The 22,643-nt window shown below is 54.7% G+C and overlaps 3 protein-coding genes, 1 long non-coding RNA gene and 1 pseudogene across 8 annotated transcripts; 4 read left to right on the top strand and 1 right to left on the bottom strand.

The window, feature by feature from the left end:
• The first annotated feature begins 1,665 nt into the window (after positions 1–1,665).
• Icam1 (intercellular adhesion molecule 1) lies at positions 1,666–11,983 on the top strand. Of its 4 annotated transcripts, none has more exons than XM_075966696.1 (7): positions 1,666–1,798; positions 3,230–3,490; positions 8,274–8,588; positions 9,144–9,431; positions 9,895–10,200; positions 10,298–10,543; positions 10,634–11,983. In XM_075966696.1, the coding sequence occupies exons 1-7, from the start codon at positions 1,747–1,749 to the stop codon at positions 10,804–10,806; spliced, it is 1,641 nt and encodes a 546-aa protein (XP_075822811.1). In that variant the 5' UTR covers positions 1,666–1,746; the 3' UTR covers positions 10,807–11,983. The 4 variants fall into 4 exon arrangements, with proteins under 4 accessions (XP_075822811.1, XP_075822813.1, XP_075822812.1 ...); XM_075966698.1 differs by having other exon boundaries at positions 10,298–10,539; positions 10,640–10,799; XM_075966697.1 differs by having other exon boundaries at positions 10,298–10,539; positions 10,634–10,799.
• Positions 4,587–5,307, top strand: LOC142846339 (biorientation of chromosomes in cell division protein 1 pseudogene; annotated as a pseudogene).
• LOC142846340 (uncharacterized) lies at positions 10,111–12,995 on the bottom strand. The gene is made up of 2 exons (XR_012910060.1): positions 12,909–12,995; positions 10,111–12,783 (listed from the first exon to the last, which is right to left on the bottom strand). It is a non-coding gene; the product is annotated as an uncharacterized LOC142846340 (long non-coding RNA).
• Icam4 (intercellular adhesion molecule 4 (Landsteiner-Wiener blood group)) lies at positions 12,197–13,339 on the top strand. 2 transcript variants are annotated; one of them, XM_075966705.1, is made up of 3 exons: positions 12,197–12,563; positions 12,677–12,982; positions 13,126–13,339. In XM_075966705.1, exons 1-3 carry the CDS (start codon positions 12,197–12,199, stop codon positions 13,242–13,244), a joined length of 792 nt encoding a protein of 263 aa, XP_075822820.1. In that variant the 3' UTR covers positions 13,245–13,339. The 2 variants fall into 2 exon arrangements, with proteins under 2 accessions (XP_075822820.1, XP_075822819.1); XM_075966704.1 differs by having other exon boundaries at positions 12,677–13,339.
• Positions 13,340–14,613: 1,274 nt separating this feature from the next.
• Positions 14,614–22,013, top strand: Icam5 (intercellular adhesion molecule 5). The gene is made up of 11 exons (XM_075966695.1): positions 14,614–15,000; positions 15,878–16,147; positions 16,287–16,607; positions 17,155–17,442; positions 17,672–17,926; positions 18,026–18,274; positions 19,112–19,354; positions 19,434–19,712; positions 19,807–20,046; positions 20,559–20,822; positions 21,621–22,013. Exons 1-11 carry the CDS (start codon positions 14,919–14,921, stop codon positions 21,881–21,883), a joined length of 2,754 nt encoding a protein of 917 aa, XP_075822810.1. The 5' UTR covers positions 14,614–14,918; the 3' UTR covers positions 21,884–22,013.
• The last annotated feature ends 630 nt before the right edge of the window (positions 22,014–22,643 follow it).

Raw genomic sequence — 22,643 nt, 5'->3', positions numbered from 1 at the left:
CTGAGCATCCCAGCAGGATTTTCCAATATTCTGCTCAGGGAACAATGGTGTCCTGCACACAATAGGCATCACTTAAACAACCATACTCTTAGGGCTGCAGATGGTACCGTAGGGAGCTGGAGGCTCATGCACATGAAGTAGGGGCCAAAAGACTTTAGTGATACCCAGAGAAAGATCCACTCCGAGGGTTTTTCCCAGACCTCCCTGAGGTCACCCTGGCAACTCTGCCACGGTTGTTCCGGGGCGGAGACTGAATGCCTCCTCTCCAGCCCCCTAAGATCAAAAGATCCCCGTGGAAATTCCTTAGGAATGCCCAGGCAGCGGGGCGTGGGTTGCGGAGTGTCCCGGGAGCTGTGGCGCGGGAGGAAGAGCACGCTCATCTAGACCTCTCCCTTCCGCATCTGCAGCACGACCTCCTGGCCTAGCGCAGGTCTCCACGGCAACTGTACCGGAGTCCCACAACAGGAAGCCTCCTTGGGCGCCTGAGGTCCAACGCAAGCCCCTGAGTTGGAAGACTGGGGTTCAAGAGGCCTCTCTTTGTCAGCCTTGGAGTTCAGGGTCCGTCTCAGTTTCGCTGAAGAAAACAAAAGTTAAAATAACCAAGCGTGGTGAAGCACGAGGCAGGATCCGGAGTTCAAGGTCATTCTCAGCCACGGAGTGTTTGAGGCCAGCCTGGGCTATTTGACGCCCAGCCTCAAGAAAAGAAATGGTTTTGTGGGGGAGAGATGAGAGGGGAGGAGGGAGAGAGAAAGAGGAGAGGGAGAGAGAGAAAGAGAGAGAGATTGAAGAGAAAAGGAGGGGGAGAGGAAGAGGGGAGAGAAGACTCAGTGGGGGTTTGGGGGTCAGGGATGAAGGGGAGGCCAGGTCCTTCTCTCTGGGAGGGGCCACCTCTCCCCTTCAGTTGCTATCAGTTTCTCATCCAGCCTGGGAAAGGGCGGCGCAGGGCTCTAAGCCACAGGACCAGACTTCTTCCTTCCTTCTTGGGGAGCTGTCAAGACGCCTCAGAGGTCAAAGTAGAAAGGGGAAGCGAGGCCTTGGGGGCGGGAGCGCCCGTGGGTGGGAGGAGGGACGCGAGGACTGCACTCCGCCTCTCTGGCAGGACTCACCACGCCGGATCTGTCCGGTCCTGCTTGGACCGTTGCTCCGAAAATCTCTAGTGCCAACTAGGTGGGGCGTGGCCCTAAGGAGAGGGGCGCCTCTGGGTAGACGGTGTGATTCCAGGAAGCTCTTACCCTTGGCTAAGGATGTCTGATGGGTTAAAGGGACCTGTAGGAGCTGGAGGTTAGGGATTTGATTTCGTTTACCTGCCCGGCACCGAGCCTCAGTTTACCCCTCGAGGGGATAGTCGTCCAAGGAATTACACATTAGTTAACCAGTTAACCTGGAGGCATGACTCCAGGAGGCCCGGAGCCTTCTCTTCTGAACGCACCTTCAGTTCGCTGACACCCTCTCTCTCACACACCCCGCCCCCAACATGTCTATTGCTTCAGTTTGGAAATTCCTGAGCCACGAGAGCCAGCGAGGCAGGACCACCCCTCTCGGCCAGGGCACTGTCTCCATCCGGAAATACCGAAGTCCTCGTTCAAGAGGGGAAGGCGCGAGGTTTCCGGGAAAGTGGCCCCGCCAGCACCGCCCCTCGGTCCCCCGTGGCCAGCGACTATAAAGGACCGGACGCGATGCAGAGCCTCAGTCTGCACCCAGTGCTTGTGACCCAGACGCTGCTATCTGCTCTGCCTTGGCCTTGCTATGGCTCCCACCCTGCCTCTGCTCCTGGCCCTGGTAGCCCTTGTGATTCCAGGTGAGTCCAAGGTGGGGTCGCTTTTAGGGACAAGTCTCTGGACTCCGGGTGGAATCTGCTCTCCCTGGCCAGCGGAACAGCAAACTGGTAGTAATTAGGTGGCTATTAACGGGAAGTGGGAGTGGAAGTGAAGGGTTGAAAACTAACAGCTTGGAGTCGAATCCCGCGAATGGGTTACAGAACACAATTCTGTCTATCTCTCCGTCTCTTTCTTCTCTTCTCCCTCTCCTCCCCTCCCCTTCCCTTCTTTCCTTTGAGAAAGCCGCCAAGACACTTAGCCTAGGCTGGCCTTGAACTCTCAGTCTTCACGCTCCTCCCCCCCCCTCCCGTTTTCCCCTCTTCACTCTGGGATCACAGGCTCGAGACACACCACTCCTCCATAAACTTGTCCTTTTAGAACCTGGGATCCTGATCTGTGCAATGGGAACTGTGGTCCCCGCCCTTGTCATGGGGCAGTTAGAATGTGGCCCAAGTGGGGAACAAATAGTGTGTGGAACCACCGATACCAAGCTGAGCCTTGAGGTCCCGTTTTGCTCCCCACAGATACTCTGTTCCTCATCCTCACCCCTGGGGGAAGTACAGGCTGCTTCTGCGCTGGGGAATTCCAGGGTTTGTATACTCAGGAGGCAGAGACTGCGAAGTGAGGTGGCTCAGGACTCCCCACTGCTGCCCTCCCCTGCTGCTGCCTGGGGGCAGCACCTGCCTCCTCCAATGAGAGGAAGATTCAGACTTGCTCTGCGGCTCACTCCCAGAATCCGTTACTCCTAGCTGGATCCTTTCAGCCTCAGGACTCTCCATGGAACCAGAATAATTCCAGAGGTGCCTGAGAGAATCTCCAACTGGACTACCGCCACCCCAGACTGCTAATCACAGCACTGGAATCTTTGGGGCGGAGGAAAAACATGAGCTCAGACACTTTTGTTTTAATTCCCCTCCCCCAGGCAGGGTTTCTCTGTGTAGCACTGGCTGTCCTGGAACTCACTCCATAGACCAGACTGGCCTCAAACTCAGAGAGATCTTCCTGCCTCTGCCTCCCAAGTACTAGGATTAAAGGCATATACCACCACTTTTCAAAGAAAGAAAACCCAGTACTTGGTGTTGGGAGAGGGGATTTTCTGTAGCCAAGGCTACCCTTGAGCTCCATCTGTAGCCCAGGATGGTGTTCAACTCCTGATCCTCCTGCCTCTGCTTCCTGAGTGCTGAATTACACCCATGTTATGGGTGCTGAGGATGGAACTCGGGCTTCAGGCATGCCAGGAAGGCCCTCTGCCCACTGCACCCAGCCCCTCAACACCCACAATTAGTTACCTTGTGTACTCAAGCATGGCTGCATCGAGGGCAAAATCCTGCCTGTCTCAAGGCTGCATACCCAGCCCTTAGCTCTGAAGTTACACGGCCGAATCAGCCTATCATCTCTCCTTTTTGTTCCAGGGCCTGGTGGCGCTCAAGTATCCATCCACCCCATAGAAGCCTCCCTGCTGATGGGTGCATCCATGCAGGTGAACTGCTCTTCCTCCTGCACTGAGGACCTCGACCTGGGCTTGGAGACTCAGTGGCCCAAAAGAGAGGTAGAGAGTGGACCCAGGTGGAAGCTGTTTGAACTGAGTGACATTGAAGAAGACAGCAAGCCCCTGTGCTTTGAGACCTGTGGCTCCATCCAGTCCTCAGCCTCTGCCACCATCAACTTATACTGTGAGTGACAGGGCCCGGGGCGGAGTAGAGGGAGACCCAGTGGGGACATGGCAACTGGCACCAGCAGACAGCCTTGGAAAGTCCCACTGACACTTAGAGACCTTTGTAAACTTCAAGGAGAATGTACCACAGGAATTTAGCACATTCCAAAATGCCACCATTTGATGTCTGGATTGTTCTGCTTTTTTAAAAACTTTATTGTTGCCGGGCGATGGTGGCGCACGCCTTTAATCCCAGCACTCGGGAGGCAGAGGTAGGCGGATCTCTGTGAGTTCGAGACCAGCCTGGTCTACAGAGCTAGTTCCAGGACAGGCTCCAAAGCCACAGAGAAACCCTGTCTCGAAAACCCCCCAAAAAAAACTTTATTGTTTTGTCTTTATTTTTAATTATTTCTAATATTTTGGGTTTTAAAAAATATTTTTTTAAGCCAGGTGGTGGTAGCCGGTGGTGCATGCCTTTAATCCCAGCACTAGGGAGGCAGAGACAGGCTGATCTCTGTGAGTTCGAGGCCAGTTGGTCTACAAAACGAGTTCCAGGACAGTCAGGTCTGTTACATAGAGAAATCCTGTCTCAAAAAACAAAACAAAACAGTATTATTTATGTCCATTGGTGTTTTCCCTGCATGTATATCTGTGTGAGAATGTCAGATTCCCTAGAACTGGAGTTACAGACAGTTGTGAGCTGTCATGTGAGTGCTGGGAATTGAACCCGGGTCCTCTGGAAAAGCAGCCAGTGTTGTTAACCACTTGCTCTTCATGTATGTGCCTCCCAGGCACCCAGATCATAGGTTGAATGTAAGTTCTTTACACAAGATCTGTATGTGTCCTGTGACCTCCACAGTCTTGGAACTCCTTGATGCATGGATCCCTCCTACAGGGAACAAACAAGTCAGGCTCTAGGGTTGTTCTGTCCCTTTGGGCTGAGGATGGAATCATCAGGGCTTGGCACTCGGCCAAGTATTCACTTTGTCGCTCAGCTCTACACCCAGTCTGCAGTGCAGCTGTATTTGAAGGTCAAACATTCACAGAGATGGTGAGATTAAGTTTGGTTTAGACATTCCGTGGAAGAGTATGCAACTGTATAAAAGAATGCATAAGCGGTGGGCCCGCCGCCGCCTCCGTGGGGCCCTCCGTGTCTGCACAGCGCGGCCCGCGGCTCCCGGAGGAGCATCCGAGCGCGGGGCTCGGCGCAGGCGCGGGAGGCGGCGGGCTCTAGTGGGGCAGGGGGCCCGATCAACCCTGCTTCGCTACCTCCGGGAGACCCGCAGCTCATTGCTTTCATAGTGGAACAGCTCAAGAGCCGCGGCCTGTTCGACAGCTTCCGCCGGGACTGCCTGGCTGACGTGAACACCAGGCCAGTTTACCAGAACCTGAGGCAGAAAGTGGATAATTTTGTGTCAACACACCTGGACAAACAGGAAAGGGATCCTGCAATGAACAAGAACCAGCTGTGAAATGGGCTGAGGCAGAGCGTGGTTCAGTCAGGCATGTTGGAAGCAGGAGTGGACAGGGTCATTTCTCAGGTGGTGGACCCCAAACTAAATCACATCTTCAGGCCACAGATAGAGCGAGCAATCCACGAGTTCCTGGCAGCCCAGAAAAAAGAAGCTGTGCCAGCTCCTCCTCTAGAACCTGAAAGCCAGGATCCTCCAGCGCCATCCCAAGATACCTCCTAAGAATATACCTGATACCTTTGGAAGACTCCATTTAATGAAGAAATGAAACAGATTCCAGTTTCATACGGATATAACTTTAGTCGCCGATGTCACTACTGATGTCAAGATTTTGACCTTGACTCGGGTGGTGTCCATATTGGATGGACAGCAAATTTGGTGGTGGGACGTTACTCATACTTCCTCATGAATTGTGCCACCTTTGGCCAGCCTGTCCGGGGGTCTGACCCCAGTATAGACACTACAGAGGTTTAAGCACTACGTGACTCGGGCTGTCCTGATCAGACCTTTATACTTGAACCTGGACACTGCATGTGGATGTTAACGCTTGTGCTCTGCAGTATGCAGAAGCCAGGCTGGGGCTAGCCGGTCAGGACAGCAAAGGGCCATGGGAGCAGCTCTTTGACAGTGGGTTTTGATAGCACTGCTGGAGTTATAGGCTGGGATGTGCAGTCAGTAGCCCTAAGGTTATTGTGACCTTCCTGTACTTCCTGTACTTGGGGATTTTATTGGTTTCCTTTCTCTTATCAGATGTAACTTGGAGCCCTGGAGTGAGCGAGGAAAGCCCCACAGCCTCAGTCCTGGCCTCTCCCTAGCTACAGGGCGAGTCACTCTGGATGTGGTGCTCAGTTCTTGTGTTTGTGTTTTCAGAAGAACCATTAGTAATAAATAGCAGACCTTTTCGCAATAAAGTCATTTGATCTTTCAAAAAAAAAATGCATAAGCACCTTCCTGCTGGAAGGAATGTTGTAACTCAGAAGGAAATGGGTGCTGAGGAGGAATGCTGTGGCGGTTTCTGTGTTCAGGAGCAGTGGGGGCAGAATGGCGGAGGCCGTATTTAGACATGGAACTCAGTGTTCACATGCTAGGCTAGCACTAACCACCAACCCAGCTCCCAGCTTCTCTGAGTATTCTAGGCTGGGGTTCTTTACCTAAACCGGGGAATTCCAGGCAGAAGTTCTACCCAGATGGCTTTGGAATTAGCACCAAGGAACTGGGTGACCACTGGGCACTTGGCGTCTTGGTTTATTTGTTGACCCTGTCAGTTTCCCTCAGATTGCTCTGACATGAAGAAGTCTAAAGGCCATAATCCTAGCAATATCAGGACAGAAGCCTTTGGGAAATCTTAGCATGTGGCTTGGGAGATGGGGGCTTATGTGCCAGTGTTGCCCTGGAAGAGGGGAAGTCCCCAGGCATTCCTGGTGGTGGCATTAGGAGGTTCCTCTAAAGAGCTTTTCCAGGGTATCTGGTCTTGGGAACCCAAGGCTGGGGCTGGAATTCTGTCTCTGCGACCTTTCTGTATCTGTTTCTTTGACTGTTCAACTGTGCCTTAATTTCTACTCTGTGACCACAATGAATTTGAGCCAAGTGTGGTGGTTGCACACCTTTAATCCCAGTACTTGGGAGGCAGAGTTCAAGGGCAGCCTGGTCTATATAGTGATTTCCAGGTCAGCCAGGGTGGGGGCGCTAACAAACAACTGGGGGTGGGTGTACCAGGTAGAGGGAAGAGCCCAGAGCGAGGCTGGAGTTGGGGAGAGAAGACTGTGCATGGGTTGGGGAGTTAGGTGCTGTCAGGAGCTAGCATGCACTCCCACATGGAGTGGAGCAGTCTGGTTAGCGGAAAGCTGGATTACCGGAAGCTGGGCAGCAGTTGGCATCCAGCCTCAGCCCGTCTGCTCTTGCTGCTTGTGATTGCAGCATCCAAGATGGGAAGGGCAGACAAATATTTGAAGAATGGAACAACTAGGACTTGGTGAGAGACTAAAGCTCAGAGTCAGGAAGTAATGTACCACGCCGTCCCACGTGCCTGTGTTTTAAGTCAGGGAAGCAGGCTCCGCCGCTGGTTGGGTACTTAGGACCCAAATTCTTTTCTTCTTCTTCTTTTTTTATTATTTATTTTACTTATTTTTATTTTATATACTTGGCCTTAAAGATTGTATGCGGGAATCAGATCCCCTGGAACAAGAGTTACAGACAGCTGTGAGCTGCCATGTGGGTGCTGGGAATTGAACCTAGGTCCTCAGGAAGAGCAGCCAGTGCTCTTAACCACTGAGCCATCCACCAGTCCAAGGAACTCAAATTCTACAAGTTGTATTTTTTTTAAATTTTTATTTTGAATAGGAGGGGATGGCACAGTATGTGTGTGGATGTCAGAGGTCAACTTTTACAAAAAGGTTTATTTTTACTTTATGTGTATGGATGTTTTGCCCGTAGGGAAGTCTGTACACCAAGTGAGTGCCTGAGGAGGCCAGAAGAGGTTGCCAGATTCCCTGGGCTTGTGAGCCACCATATAGATGCTGGGTTCCCTGCAAGGCCTGCCTGTGTGTGCTCTTAACCACTGAGCCACCTCTCCAGCCCTCAGAGTCAGCGTTTGGGAATCTATTTTCTCTTCCACCATATGGATCCCTCAGATTGAATTCAAATCGTCACGCTTGGGTGGAAAAAAAACCATTACCTTCTGAATAATTTCTTGGCCCGTTCGTTCCTCTTTGAGATAATACATGACATAGCCCAGGCTAGGCTCCGGCTTTACAGGTAGCTGGATGACCTAAACTTTTTATTTGTTGTATTTCTTGTTTGTTTGTTTTGTTTGTTTGAGACAGGGTTTCTCTGTGTTACTGCTCTGGCTGTCCTGGAACTCACAGAGATCCACCTGACTCTGTCTCCCGAGTGCTGGGATTAAAGGCGTGTTATTCTTATCGCGTGCGTGCGTATGATGTGTGAGTGCAGACCTGTATGCCATGTGCACATGTGGATGTCAGAGGTCAGCTCTGTGTAGTTGATTCTTTCTGTTCACCTCCACATGGGACCCAGGGCCTCCTGCCTGGTAGGCAAGCCCTCTAAGACTGAGCCACTGCCCCCCCCCCCAAGAGTCTGATCACACACCCAGGTGCTTAGATTTCTATTTATTTGCCCAAGGTTCTGATGCTAGAAACTGGAATTTATCTCAGATATTGCTGGGATGGTTATGGTCCCTGTGCAAACACTCCTGGCCTCCTCCCGAGCTTTCCCCAAAGCTCTCTGCATTCCTGGCTGCTTAGATGGTAGGGTGTGTTTTGGGGAGACTGAGGTCATCAGACAGGTGATCCCTAACCCCCTGTCTCCCTGCAGCATTCCCAGAGCGTGTGGAGCTGGACCCTCTGCCCACCTGGCAGCAGGTGGGTAAGAACCTCACCCTGCGCTGCTTGGTGGATGGTGGGACACCGCGGCACCGACTCTCAGTCATGCTGCTCCGAGAGGAGGAGGTGCTGTACCGGCAGCCAGTGGATGTGGACCCCAAGAACCCCAAAGAGATCACAGCCACGGTGCTGGTGAGCAGAGACGACCACGAAGCCAATTTCTCATGTCGCACAGAGCTGGACCTCAGGTCACAAGGACTAGCACTGTTCACGAATGTCTCCATGACCAGGCAGCTCCGGGCTTTCGGTGAGGCTCTGGGAACCAGGGTATTCCTACATAAGGTGCAGGAGGGACCTTGGGAAGAAGCCGACCCCTGCAGTAGGGGCGAGGTGCTGAGAAAATGGTGATCTTTTGAGTGGCAGTTTTGGGACTGGTGAGATGGCTCATTGGGTAAAGGGTTTGCATCCAAGCTAGATGACATGAGTTCAATTCCCAGCTTCCAAAGGAGAAAACCGACTCCCGAAAGTTGTCATTTGACCTCCTCAAGTGAGACGTGTCCGTGTATACACAGTAAAGAAAAAAGGGTGAACTGGAGACATGGCTCAGCAGTAAGAACACTGCTCTTCCAGAGGACCCAGGTTCAATTCTCAGCACCTACATGGCAGCTCACAACTGTCTGTAAACTCAGGTTCCAGGGGATCTGACACCTTCACACCAATGTTCATTGAAGGAAGGAAGGAAGGAAGGAAGGAAGGAAGGAAGGAAGGAAGGAAGGAAGGAAGAAAGGAAGGAAGGAAGGAAGGAGAAAAATGGGGTTGTGGGTGGCCATTGCTCTTCCTTATGCCTGTGTTCTCTCTTAAGATCTTCCTGTGACCATCCCGAAGCTCGACACCTCTGACCTCCTGGAGGTGGGCACCAAGCAGAAAGTGCACTGCTCCCTGGAAGGCCTGTTTCCTGCCTCTGAAGCCCAGATATCTCTAGAGCTGGGAGGCCATACACTGACCTCCAAGAGCACAAACCACAGAGACTTGGTGTCGGCCATGGCCTTGGTGGAGGTGACTTCGGAGCTGGAGGGAACTCAGCAGCTGCTCTGTGTTTTGAAGCTGGCAGACCAGACCCTGAGGGCGGAGAGGATCTTGAGCATCTACAGTAAGAAGGGGTGGGCTTAGTCCAGAGATAGCTAGAGACTTGATACTAAGGAGGTGTACCAAAGGGTAGGGCCCAGTGCAGAAGACGGACCCAGTGTAGGTGCCCAGGTGTGGAACTTCCAGGGGCCATGGCCTAGCATAGGTTAGCCCAGGACTGGGACCAGGGGCACAACTAACGCAGGTGAAAGCATTTTCAAGAGAAAGACCTGAGGCAGGGAGTAGTGACACACTCCTTTAATCCCAGCACAGGGGTAGCAGAGGCAGGTGGAATTGTTATGAGTTCGAGGCCAGCCAGGGTTATACCATGTAAGACCCTATCTCAAAAAACAAACAACAAAAATATGCTAGGCCTTTCAAAAGGAGGAACCCGGTCCAATGCTGGAGGTTGGGGCTGACACTAGAGGGGGCCGCTGAGCCATCAAGGGCTGGGTTTGCATTGGGCTCACGGTGTGTCCTTCCCACAGGCTTTCCAGCTCCAGCCTTGACCCTGAGCCAGCCAAACGTCTCAGAAGGGAGCCAAGTGACTGTGAGTTGTCAAGCCAGAGGTGGAGCGCAGGTGGTGAATCTGACTGATGTTCAGCACAGGTCCTCGTCCCCGAAGGTCCAGTGCCCGCTGAGTGATGTTCAGCCCAGGCCCCCGTCCCCAAAGGTCCAGTGCACGCTGACGGCCACAGCTGAGGATAACGAGCGACTCTTCTCTTGCTCTGCTGCCCTGAACGTGGCTGGGCAGGTGCTGTTTAAAACCCGGACCCTGGAACTGCAAGTGCTGTGTGAGTGGGACTGCCCGGTGGTAACTGTGGTCCCCTAGTGCCCCAGGTGCCCTCTGAGCCCTTCCTGGCCTGTGTCCTCACACGATCATTTCTCCAGATGGTCCATACCTGGACGAGAGTGACTGCCGGACGAACTGGCCCTGGGAAGTGGGGACTCAGCAGACTCTAAAATGTGAGGCCAGGGGTAACCCACCCCCCACACTGAAGTGCAGCCGGAAAGGAGATGGAGCCCCGCTGCCCATCGGGGTGGTGAAGTCTGTCACTTGGGCAATGAACGGCACCTATGTGTGCCATGCTGAAAGCTCCCATGGAAATGTCACCAGAGACGTGTTCCTGATGGTCTGTGAGTGTCCCGGGGTACAGGGCTGGGTGAGTGGTGGGCAGGGTGCCAGATGCCTAATCCTTATCATCCCCTTCTGTTGTTACTACACAGACACAGAGACCAACCTTACCCTGATCATCATTTTGGTGACAATGCTGGTCATTGTCCTTATAATCACAGCAGCCATGTACTTCTATAACCGCCAGAGAAAGATCAAGATATACAAGCTACAGAGGGCGCAGGAAGAGGCCATGAAACTCAAGGCACAAGCCCCGCCCCCCTGAGCCTCCAGGACACCAACACCTCCCTGGGCCCCCTCTGCAGGTAGCAGCTGGTGCTGCTTTTGAACAGAAAGGTAGACAGATAGTGTTTACCCACCTCCTCTGGTTGTGACAAGACAAGATGGTGGCCTGGACGTGCACCAATCAGACCTCCTTGGCCTCACACTTGGAGAGGAGGGAGCAACATCAAGGGCGTGGATCTGTGACCTGGACACACCCACAGCCTTGCAGGCCTCCAGTAAGGAAATGCTGACCTCATCTCTACTGCCCACGCTGAGGGCCCTGCCTAAGGAAGAGTGATCTCCAATAGACAAGCAGGAGTTGAAACATAAGACCATACTTCCTCTGACACAGGAACTCTTCGTGATGGTGTATTTATTAATTCGAAGTTTTACCTGCTATTTATTGAGTACCCTACACAGATACTAGAGCAGTGAGCAGGTGATCACATAGATTCTTGTCTGGATCCTGTTGCAGGGGCTGTGCACACAACAGCCTGGAGAAAGACTCACATGGGGCTAGGGCTCCTCTGTTGGTCAGGATGCTTTTCCCAAAGGACCGGTCACAAAAATACTAAGTGGACTAGCAGGGATTCCCTGCTCATAGGCCCACCCACATACATTCCTGTCTTTGCTCCCCATGTCAGCCTCCATACCTAAATATGGATGCCTACCCTTGGCAGCTGAACAGTGAGTGGAGTCTCATGCTCATGAAACTGTGGTCAATCCCTGCGTGTCCCACCTGGCTCCATCTCAAAGGGAAAGTCTGGAAGAAAATGCTGCAACCACTTAGGAGGGTCCTGCAAGCTGGGGCGGGCAGTAAGCATCCCTCCCAGCTCAGAAGCCTTTCCTTTGTGGCGATGAAGTTTTATGTTGGTCTTAGCCACTTGTGAGTTTGAGGACAGGTGTCACTTCAGTTACCTTGAGCTCCCTCTAAGTATTCCTGACTCCCCACTTCTTCAAAGTGTTACCTGTTACCCCAACCCTGAGTCTAAAAACTAGCTTTTTGTTCGTTTTTTTTTCTTCGTTTTTGTTTTTTGAGACAGCATCTCTATGTAGCCTGAATGTCCTGGAACCTGCTATGTGGACCGTGCTGGCCTCTAACTCACAGAGATCTGCCTGCCTGTCTCCTGAATGCTGGGATTAAAGGCCTGAGCCATTACAACACCCACTGAAATCTATTTAATGACCTTTTAGAGCTTAAGTGAAAACTAAAGCCCCAGTTCAGAAAAGTGCAATGACTTCTGGTTAACTGTGGGGTCTGATGTGTCATTTGGGAGGAGGTGTCTTCAACAGGGCTGCTGGGCCCACTCTGGGGCGTGGCCAGGGAGTCTTATCTCCAGGGCCAGCTGAAACTACCCTGGTCTCCCGTACCGCACCGCGGGCTTTGTGCCATGGAGTCTGTCCTGCTCCCGTCGCTTTTGCTGGTGGCCGCCTATCCGAGGGGTGTGAGCTCCCACCATGAGTGGAGGCAAAGCCCTCCCGCGCCTTCCGGGCCCTCAACGCCTTTCTTGGTGCGTTTAAGCCCTGAGCTGGAGGCTGTGCCTCCCGGGGGCTCGGTGTGGCTTAACTGCAGCCACAGCTGCCCCCTGCCGGTGCGTTCCAGCCTGCGCACGCAGCTGCGGCAGGGAAAGACACTCAGTGGATCTGGTTGGGTATCTTACCAGCTGCTGGATGTGAGGGCCTGGAATTCCAAGGTGCGTTGCGTCGTCACTTGCGCTGGAGAAACGCGCGAGGCCACCGCCATGATCACCGCTTACAGTGAGGGAGACCGGGGTTCAGGCCGGGGTGGGGAGAGGGGAGAAGGGTGGAGGAATGGGATAGTTGGCAGTTACTTTAGGAGGTGCCTGTGGGTCTTACCCTTCTTGCCTTAGAACGGCCGAGAAGCGTGATCATGGAGCCTCCGGTCCTAATGGGCCACAAGTACACACTACGCTGCTATGTGATACACGTGTTCCCCGTGGGGTTCTTGGTGGTGAGCCTGAGAAGAGGTGGCCGGGTGGTTTATTTTGAAAGTCTGGAGCGCTTCACCGGTTCAGGTCTGGCTAATGTCACTTTGACCTACGTGATGCGGGCAGGACCCAACGACCTCTGGCAACCACTCACCTGCCATGCACGCCTCAATCTCGACGGGCTAGTCGTGCGCAGCAGTTCTGCACCTGTTATGTTGAAGGTCCTCGGTGAGGCACCCTGCAAACTTGGGGAATTGGTGAGGGGGAGGGGATGTTGCCGCCCCAAGAGGGCCAGCAGAACAGGGGTGGGCTCCATCCACGCTTGGAGGTCCTCAGACCTCCTCGTTCCTGATTTTCACTCCCGCTCCCAGCTTTGAGTCCAGTCTCCAAAGCCTTCGCTTCTGCCTCCATCGCAGCCCTGGTGGGCATCCTCCTGGCTGTGGGGACTGTCTTCGTGCGCAAGTACCTGGCCGTTCAGACTCAGTTATAGACGGGTGTTCGATGCCCCAAACAAGAGGGAGGAAAAAGAAGCCCAGAACAACTAATTTACATACTCTTGTTGGATCAATAAAGCCTTTTTCCTCAGTCTTTGTCCTACGGTTCTTGGAGAAAGTGGTTTCATTTTTAGGGGACCCTGACGTCTCCAAACTCCTTGTTTATTGGCTGAAGATTTGGAGCTCAGGAGTACGTTTGCCTAGCCTTGGTTTCAATACCCGGTACGGAGTAAACAACATCTCGTGTGCCTCAAGGCACCTGAAGTTTCTCCTTCAAGACCGGCTTGAGGTCCCAGAACCCGAGTTCCTCTCCGCGTTCAGTCTTGCTGGATTTATCCCTGCTGGGCAGAAGGGCTAAACTGGCTTCTTCTCCAGGCCCTGAGTTGGGGGAGGATAGGCTCTTAATATGGCCTTTTCTGATTGGCTCTGCGGATACACACCATAGCTCTGATTGGAAGCTAAGTTTCCCTTCTCTAACCTTCTTCTCCCTAGCAGATCTTGCGCGTAACGGAGGCCAGTGGGTGGAGCTAGAACCGGTCCCCGGGGTTACCATTAATGAAGGGGGAGGGGAAACATGATTGGGCGGGGTCTCCTGCGCGGAGTAGAAGCAGATACCCAGATTGGAAATCTAGCATAGCAACAAGTTTGAGATGATTGCTCAGACCACATGGGCTGTCACAGACTTCCATCCTGGCAACACGTTTGTTGTCACCGAGCCAGGCTTGCATCTGGGGAGGGGTGTCAAAGCTTCGAGACAGATGCGAGGTCACAAGTGTCCCCAGTTGATCTTCTGGTTCAGCTAGGATTGCAGAATCTCGTACTGGTTATCCAGCAGAGGCTGCGGCGCCCACAGATGCTCTCCTGAGAGACTCGGTTCACAACAGCATTGTAGACACATTCCCGCTGCACGCTGGGTAAATACAGATCGTGTGCCGAAACCGACTCTAATTTAGACGCCAGCGAAAGCGGCGCACACGCACACTCACACGTGTCTGCGATTCGCGGGCACTTGATCCCCCTCCTCCGTCGCCGCGTGCACGGAGGAGGTCTTAGGGGCGTGGCTCCCATGTTCAATCTGCTGGAGGTCAAAGCTAAGCCTCAGTTAAGGGAGGCTTCCCCACACCCTCCTCTTAAAACCACCTTTTCAGCATACTACGACTCCCCGAGATTCTACAAGCAACCCACCATCCACCTACTCCAAGGGGCGCTAGCGGGAGGCCGAAGATGGGCGTGGCCTGGAACCCTAGAGCGTTATCCCAGAATCTATACCTAGGATGGTGGAGTTTGGGCAGGGCCTTATAGCATCCCTCCTCTCCTTCGCCACAGATGACGCGGGAGAGCGTGGTCACCCCCAAAAGGCTTTATACCATCAGACCGCTCCACGTAGACCCCCTCCCCCTACGGGGGACCGCTCCTGCCTGGTCAGCTAGTCTGCTCTAAGCCGAGAGCAGCCCGGTGCGTGCTCGCCTCCCGGCAGTTCGCCCCCCATCACCGCCTCTGCCACCGCCCCCTCCTTGGAAACCAAGTTACCAACGTTTAAACCAATCCCTGGGCGCAACTCTGCCACCCCCACACTCCACCCGCTGCGCTGCGCCGTCCTCCCAGCTCGGCTCTCCATCACTCGCGCTCCCCTTGCCTCCTGCGTTCTCCCCTCCCCGGCAGCGGCGGCGATGCCGGGGCCTTCGCCAGGGCTGCGCCAAGCGCTTCTCGGCCTCTGGGCGGCCCTGGGCCTGGGGATCCTCGGCATCTCAGGTAAGAAGAGCCGGCCCGCGGAGCCAGGTGGACAAGGCGGGGGCGGTTTTGAAGGACCCGAGAGGGCGGCTCGGGTGTTCCTCCAGGCTCCGCCCTCTTCTTGCTTCCCACGCTTCTGCCACCACTGGAACCCGGGGCTTCTCCCCATTCCTCCTCCACCCCAACACACATCGATCTTTCAGATCTGAACCCAGCACCTTTTCTGGATTCGGGGTTTTGCACCTAACCCCGCTCAGGAGACATTGTGGCTTTCCTAGTCTTTCCTGCTCTGTCGTGCCCTATGGTTCACGGACTGGCATCATCCCTATTCGTGATCCTCAAAGACCCCCATCTCCTCAACTCTTATGACTCAGAGGCTCTGTACCCCCTCCAGTTGTAGCCCTGGCAACCAGCTTTTCTGGGGCTTTTCCCGCGGTTCCTTCCAGGAGTCCAGCCTTGAGGCTTTCTGTCCAAGTTACTCAAGTTTGGGGACAGTCTCTTTTAAGCCTTTGACTCAGTCTTGTCTCCACGCTTTCGCCCCCAGCCTCAGTGTGTCTCCCCCCCCCCATTTCCTGACGATCCACCAAAGTCTTGAGACTCACTTGATTCCCCATCCCCCCCCCCACTGGAGTCTCCTCCTCCCCACTACTGACGTGTGCATCCGAGACCCCATTCTCCCCGCACCGAGTTTCCCCATCTGTGCCTTAGAAAGCAAGGCTTCCAGAGACGCCCCTCTCAGAGTGTGCCAGCCTCGAAGCTTGAGTGGGATGCGGGACTCCCGTGCTGTTTCTTGGCGGTGGCCTCTCCTCGTCTTTGCTGAGACCCCTGATTTGGGATATAGGGGCGCTAAGATTTCAGAGAGGGGGTCCCCAGGCTGAGCCCGCGTTTTCCCGGTCAGCGGTCGCGCTAGAACCTTTCTGGGCGGACCTTCAGCCCCGTGTGGCGCTCGTGGAGCGCGGGGGCTCGCTGTGGCTCAACTGCAGCACTAACTGTCCGCGGCCGGAGCGCGGTGGCCTGGAGACCTCGCTACGCCGGAACGGGACCCAGAGGGGTCTTCGCTGGCTGGCTCGACAGCTGGTGGACATCCGAGAGCCAGAGACCCAACCCGTCTGCTTCTTCCGCTGTGCGCGCCGCACGCTACAAGCGCGTGGGCTCATTCGAACTTTCCGTGAGTTCTGGGTGGTCACGCCCCTTAGGTCTCTGGACCTCCCCTTCAAGCTCCGCCCACCGGCCCTCACTCCCTCCTTTCCACGCGCAACCGGGTGAGCGTTGCAGCTCACTAGAGCCGAAGTTTCGGTCCCTTGCAGAGCGGCCGGATCGGGTAGAGCTAGTGCCGCTGCCTCCTTGGCAGCCCGTGGGCGAGAACTTCACCTTGAGCTGCAGGGTTCCGGGAGCCGGACCCCGAGCGAGCCTCACGTTGACTCTGCTGCGGGGCGCCCAAGAGCTGACCCGCCGCAGTTTCGCGGGCGAGTCACCCCGAGCGCGCGGCGCGGTGCTCACCGCCACAGTCCTGGCGCGCAGGGAGGACCACGGGGTCAATTTTTCATGCCTCGCCGAGCTGGACCTGCGACCACACGGCCTGGGACTCTTCGCAAACAGCTCCGCCCTCAGACAGCTCCGCACCTTTGGTGAGTGTGGACTCTGACAGGTTTTAAGAAGTTTAGGGGCAGCCAGGTGTAGTGTCGCATGCCTTCAGTCCCAACACTTGGGAGACAAGAGATAAGTCGGATCTCTGTGAATTTAAGCCCAGCCTGGACTACACAGCCAAGGCTGCCTGAAGTTTAGCGCCTAGCCCTTACTTCAACACGATTACTAGGTTAAGTGTATACCTCTGTGGGCTCTTTCGTTTGTGTTTATATTTACTTATTTATTGAAAGAGAGAGAGAGAGAGAGAGAGAGAGAGAGAGAGAGAGAGAGAGAGAGAGAGAATGCACTCCCCATGGTGCAGGTGTGGAAATTAAAGGACAACTTTAGTGAAAGTTGGTTCTCTTCCACAATATGGATCCTAGGAATCTAATCAGGTCGTTAGGCTTGGCGGCCAGCGTCTGTATTCGCCGAGCCATATCGCTGGCCCTTTTGTATTTTATGATGAAACCAAACAATGCATGCAAATTGCTTGGTCCACACTGAAGGCTTAATATATATACTCGAGCTCTGGTTCTTTGTCTCCCCCAGCCCTGCCTCCAATTCCCCCGAGCCTAGTTGCTCCCCGATTCTTAGAAGTGGGCTCAGAAAGGCCAGTGAGCTGCAATTTGGATGGACTGTTTCCTGCCCCAGAGGCTGGGGTTTACCTCTCCCTGGGAGATCAGAGGCTGCATCCCGATGTGACCCTCGATGGCGACAACCTCGTGGCCACTGCCACAGCTACGCCAAGCGCAGAACAAGAAGGCATCACACAGCTGTTGTGCAGCGTGACCCTCGGGGGCGAGAGCAGGGAGACCCAGGAAAATCTGACTGTCTACAGTAAGGAGAGTCGAGGATGGGCTTCAACTACCGGGTCTGGGACCAGAGTCTCACGAAGGCAGAGCCTTAAAGTGGGCGGGGCTTCCACTCCCGAATTGGCAAGGCGTTCCAGGGCAGGAGCTGTAGGAAGCTAGAAAGGAATGGATGGGGTGGTGTTGAATTACCTGAGGGGGGCGTGGCCAGCGAACTCCACCCAATGTTTCACGCCTCCCCCCCCCCCCCCCCCCAGGCTTCCCTGCTCCACTTCTGAATTTGAGCGAGCCAGAAATCCCGGAGGGGAAGGTGGTGACCATAAGCTGCTGGGCTGGGGCTCGAGCCCTTGTCACCTTGGAGGGAATTTCTGCTGCGGTCCCGGGGCAACCCGCTGAGCTCCAGTTAAATGCCACAGAGAACGACGACAGGCGGAGCTTCTTCTGCGACGCTGCCCTCGAAGTGGATGGGGAGACCCTAAGAAAGAACCAGAGCACTGAGCTTCGTGTCCTGTGTGAGTGGATATTCGCCCTTTCTTTGTGACCTCCAAGGACAATACCGCGGGCCCCATCTTTAACCATACTGTATTTCCTCTGCCTCTTGCTGCTTGCAGATTCACCCCGGCTGGATGACTCGGATTGTCCCAGGAGCTGGATATGGCCCGAGGGTCCAGAGCAGACCCTCCGCTGCGAAGCCCGTGGGAACCCAGAGCCCTCGGTGCACTGTGCGAGGGCTGATGGCGGGGCCGTGCTGGCGCTCGGCCTGCTGGGCCCAGTGACTCGCGCCCTCGCAGGCACTTACCGCTGCACAGCCGTGAATGGCCAAGGCCAGGCGGTCAAGGATGTGACCCTGACTGTGGAGTGTGAGTGGGGAGAAGTTGGCATCTGCATCTCTTTTGGGAAGCTGGCCTACAGAGAGGGAAAGAGGCCCACCCAGCTCCAGCAGGGATTTGGGAGGACACTGAAGGGAAGTGGGAGGATGTTCATAAACTTGGTTGTGGAGTCTGGGCACAGTCTGGCGGTCAAAACTGGGAAGTGTACCTGGGAAGGTCCCATGGGCGCTTTGTGGGAATCAGTCCAACTGCACCCTGAGACCTCAGGAAAAGGGCCTGACCAACTGAGTTTCTCTCCAGAACCCATGTAAAGGTGGAAAGAGAGAACTGCCTCCCACCTCCATGCATGGCTGGGTAATGCTTTCCCATACAAATATCACACAGAGTAAACAAATAAATAAAACAGTTCAGGCAGGACTAAGGAGACACGGGCGGGGGGGGGGGGCAGTAGTGGCCCAGATCCCAGCACAGATCTCTGTGAGTTAGAGGCCAGCCTGGTCTACACAGTGAGCTCCAGAACAGCCAGGACTACACAAAGAAACCCTACCTTCAAAAATGAGAGCGAGAAGGGCGGGGGGGGGGGGGGGGGAATCAATCTCCCATGCAGGATATAGCTTACCAAATCCTTTCTGGAAGCAGAAGGCAGAAAGAAGGGTCATTGGGGGAATTTGATGGGTTTCTAAATCAATAGGTAGATTGCTTTCTTAGCATGTATGAGGTTCCACCCTCTGCATTGCATAATTAAAGCCCAGAACTTGGAAATCGGAGGCTGGAGGAACAGGAGTTCAATATAGTCCTCAGTTCCATGAGTTCGAGGCCAACCTGTGCTATAGGATAGCCTGCCTTACAAAACAAAATCCCTTCCAGATGCCCCAGCGCTGGATAGTGTTGGCTGCCCAGAACATATTATTTGGCTGGAGGGAACAGAGGCATCGCTTAGCTGTGTGGCACACGGGGTCCCACCGCCTAGCGTGAGTTGTGTGCGCTCTGAGAATGAGGAAGTCATGGAAGGGCCGCTGCGTGTGGCTCGGGAGCACGCCGGCATTTACCGATGCGAAGCCATCAACGCCAGAGGATCAGCGGCCAAAAATGTTGTTGTTACGGTAGAATGTGAGTAGGGGTGGCAGGAGAGAGGAGCACACGGGTATCCTCTGTCCTCAATGTGAACTCCTATTTCCCTGCTTCCTAGACGGTCCCAGTTTTGAGGAGCTCGGTTGCCCGAGCAACTGGACGTGGGTAGAAGGATCTGGAAAGCTGTTTTCCTGTGTAGTTGATGGGAAGCCAGAACCAAGCGTGGAGTGCCTGGGCTCCGAGGGTGCTAGTGAAGGGGTGGCATTACCCCTGGTGTCCTCAAATCCCGGTCCTAGAAACTCTATGACCTCTAGTAACCTGTCACCGGGCATCTACCTCTGCAACGCCACCAACCGGCACGGCTCCACAGTCAAAACTGTCGTCGTGAGCGCGGAGTGTGAGCAGGGAGGGGGGCAGGTGGGCGGGAAGTACGGGGTATCCCAGGGTCCCTCCCTTCCCTGACGCCCCTCCTTTTGATGGTTGCTCTGCAGCGCCGCCACAGATGGATGAGTCTAGCTGCCCAAGTCATCAGACTTGGCTGGAAGGAGCTGAGGCTACCTCGCTGACCTGCAGTGCCAAGGGCCGCCCCGCTCCTAGGGTGCGCTGCTCCAGGGAGGGTGCCGCCAGGCTGGAGAGGCTGCGTGTGTCCCGAGAGGATGCGGGGACCTACCAATGTGTGGCCACCAACACGCATGGCACGGATTCACGGACGGTCACCGTGGGTGTGGAATGTGAGTGAAGAGAGCGCTGGATGGAGGCGACTCAGACCGCTAGCGAGGTGCCCGGAGAGCTGGGGATATAGCCCAGTGGATGGAACGCTCAGCTAACGCGCACAAAGCTATGCGTTCTATTCCCAGTACTCTTTAGTTCTAACACTTGAGAGGCAGAGGCAGATGTCTGTTCCAGGACAGCCTGGTCTATGTAGAGGCTACAACCCCGCCCCTATCTATCTATCTATCTATCTATCTCTAGCTCGCTCTCTCCTCTCCACATCAGCCGTGGGAGGGGAGAATGGCAAAACCCAGGGGAATTCAGAGGGACTGTTTTCAGTACCCCTCAGTAAGAAACAAGCACTTCTGGTCCCACAGTAGGGTAGGTAGGTGGTGGGAGTGGGACTCTCAGAGGAGGCAGCGGTTTTGCCCGCCCATCCCAGGAGGGGTGGTCTCAGACTGATTCTGGATATCCCATCCCGAGGATGCTTGATTAACGCCCAGTGCTGAGCAGTCTCTTTGTGCCCCTGCAGACCGGCCTGTAGTGGCAGAGCTGGCGGCCTCGCCCCCAAGCGTGCGGCCTGGCGGTAACTTCACTCTGACCTGCCGTGCAGAGGCCTGGCCCCCAGCACAGATCAGCTGGCGCACGCCCCCGGGGGCTCTCAACCTCGGCCTCTCCAGCAACAACAGCACGCTGAGCGTGGCAAGCGCCATGGGCAGCCACGGCGGCGAGTATGAGTGCGCAGCCACCAATGCGCATGGGCGCCACACGCGACGCATCACTGTGCGCGTGGCCGGTGAGTGGAGGGTTCCTGGGGTGGAGGTGGGGCAAGGGACATGCAACACGGAGTGACCTAGGCTTTGGGGTGGCTGGCTCCGACTCTACCTCTCGGTATGCAAGACCAAATGGGGCCAAATGTGGAGGCCGAGGGTGCTAATGGATGGGGCTGTTGGTGACAGGTTAGGGGAAAGAAGTGGAGACAGAGAATGGACAGGAGGCAGGACAATGCTGCCCACCTGTGTGTCCTGTCCCATACTGGAGGGAAATACAGGAAGTAGAGACAGAATGATTCCGAGGTTAAGTTCGTCATCCTTAGCCATACAGGGAGTGTAAGGTCAACCTATGCCACAAAAGACCTTTCAAACACACAAAAGAAAAGACTTCTAAGGACAGACCTGGGGGTGGAGGGAGTCGCTTTAGAGTGGGTAGTAGTTGTTAAGAAACACTTGACCCAATTCACTCCCCACCATGTCACTGTGGAGGAACTGGGGTCAGAGATGTCCTCAGAGTAGCTGATGGTGACCCCAATTCATGTGTGTCCTGGGGCTGGGGTCTATCAGAGCTAGAGGAAGGCTGAGCTGGTCTCTCCAGGCTGTCCCCTTAGGGAAATGGGAGGAGCTGGGACATGAGGACCGTGTAGGGGGTCCTAGGGCTTATAATCATATGGCTTAAGAGGGGTGTACATTGGTATTTCGGGGTTCCCCGATGCTGGAGAGGCCTTCCTGGGCCCCTTCTGTCAGGCTGCAGTAGCAGGTGCATGGGGGCTGGGGGAGAATAAGGGCTTGCCCACCCTGGCGAGGGTCTGCGCCCACAGGTCCGTGGCTGTGGGTCGCTGTGGGCGGTGCAGCAGGGGGCGCGGCGCTGCTGGCCGTGGGGGCCGGCCTGGCCTTCTACGTGCAATCCACGGCCTGCAAGAAGGGCGAGTACAACGTCCAGGAGGCCGAGAGCTCTGGCGAGGCAGTTTGTCTCAATGGCGCGGGCGGGACACCGGGAGCTGAAGGCGGAGCTGAGACTCCAGGCACTGCGGAGTCACCAGCAGATGGCGAGGTCTTTGCCATCCAGCTGACAGCCTCATGAGCCCCTGGGGGGCCTCCCCAAGCACCAGGGCGGACGTATGTATTGTTTGCTCTCTTTAACTATTTATTCAACTCCGGGGGCATCACCTCCATTTTCTACCCATTCCCCTCAGTAAAGTTTTTATAAAGGACTCTGGATCTCTGTCTGTAATGTATAGCAATGGGGGTTGAATTCCAATCTCAAGGGACTATATATGTATGTTATATATATATGTGTGTGTGTGTGTGTATATATTGGTTTTTCGAGACAGGGTTTCTCTGTGGCTTTGGAGCCTGTCCTGGAACTAGCTCTGTAGACCAGGCTGGTCTCGAACTCACAGAGATCCGCCTGCCTCTGCCTCCCGAGTGCTAGGATTAAAGGCATGCACCACTATCACCCGGCTGTGTGTATATTTTTTTGAGGTTGGCCTGAAATTTCCCATGTGGCTGAGAAGGTCTTTGTGAGATCCTTCTGACTGTAATTCCAGTGAGCACCACCACACTTGGTTTTTGAAGTCCTGGGAACAGAACCATTAGCTCCCGACATGCTCTATCAACCAAGCTCCGCCACATCCCCAGGTTTTGTATTTTTTTAAGACAGGGTCCTATGTGGTCCAGGCTGGACTGAAACTCCCTCTGTAGGTGAGGATGACCCATCCTCTCTTGAACCCATTCTCTCGCCTCCACCTCTTGAGTCAGACCTCAAGAGTTATTCATTGAGCTAATCATGGTGGCGCACGCTTTTAATCCCAGCATCTGGAGGCAGAAACAGGGGATCTCTG

This window comes from Microtus pennsylvanicus, chromosome 3, assembly GCF_037038515.1.
Source record: "Microtus pennsylvanicus isolate mMicPen1 chromosome 3, mMicPen1.hap1, whole genome shotgun sequence".
Taxonomy (NCBI): domain Eukaryota; kingdom Metazoa; phylum Chordata; class Mammalia; order Rodentia; family Cricetidae; genus Microtus; species Microtus pennsylvanicus.
This window is presented reverse-complemented; position numbering and strand designations above follow the sequence as displayed.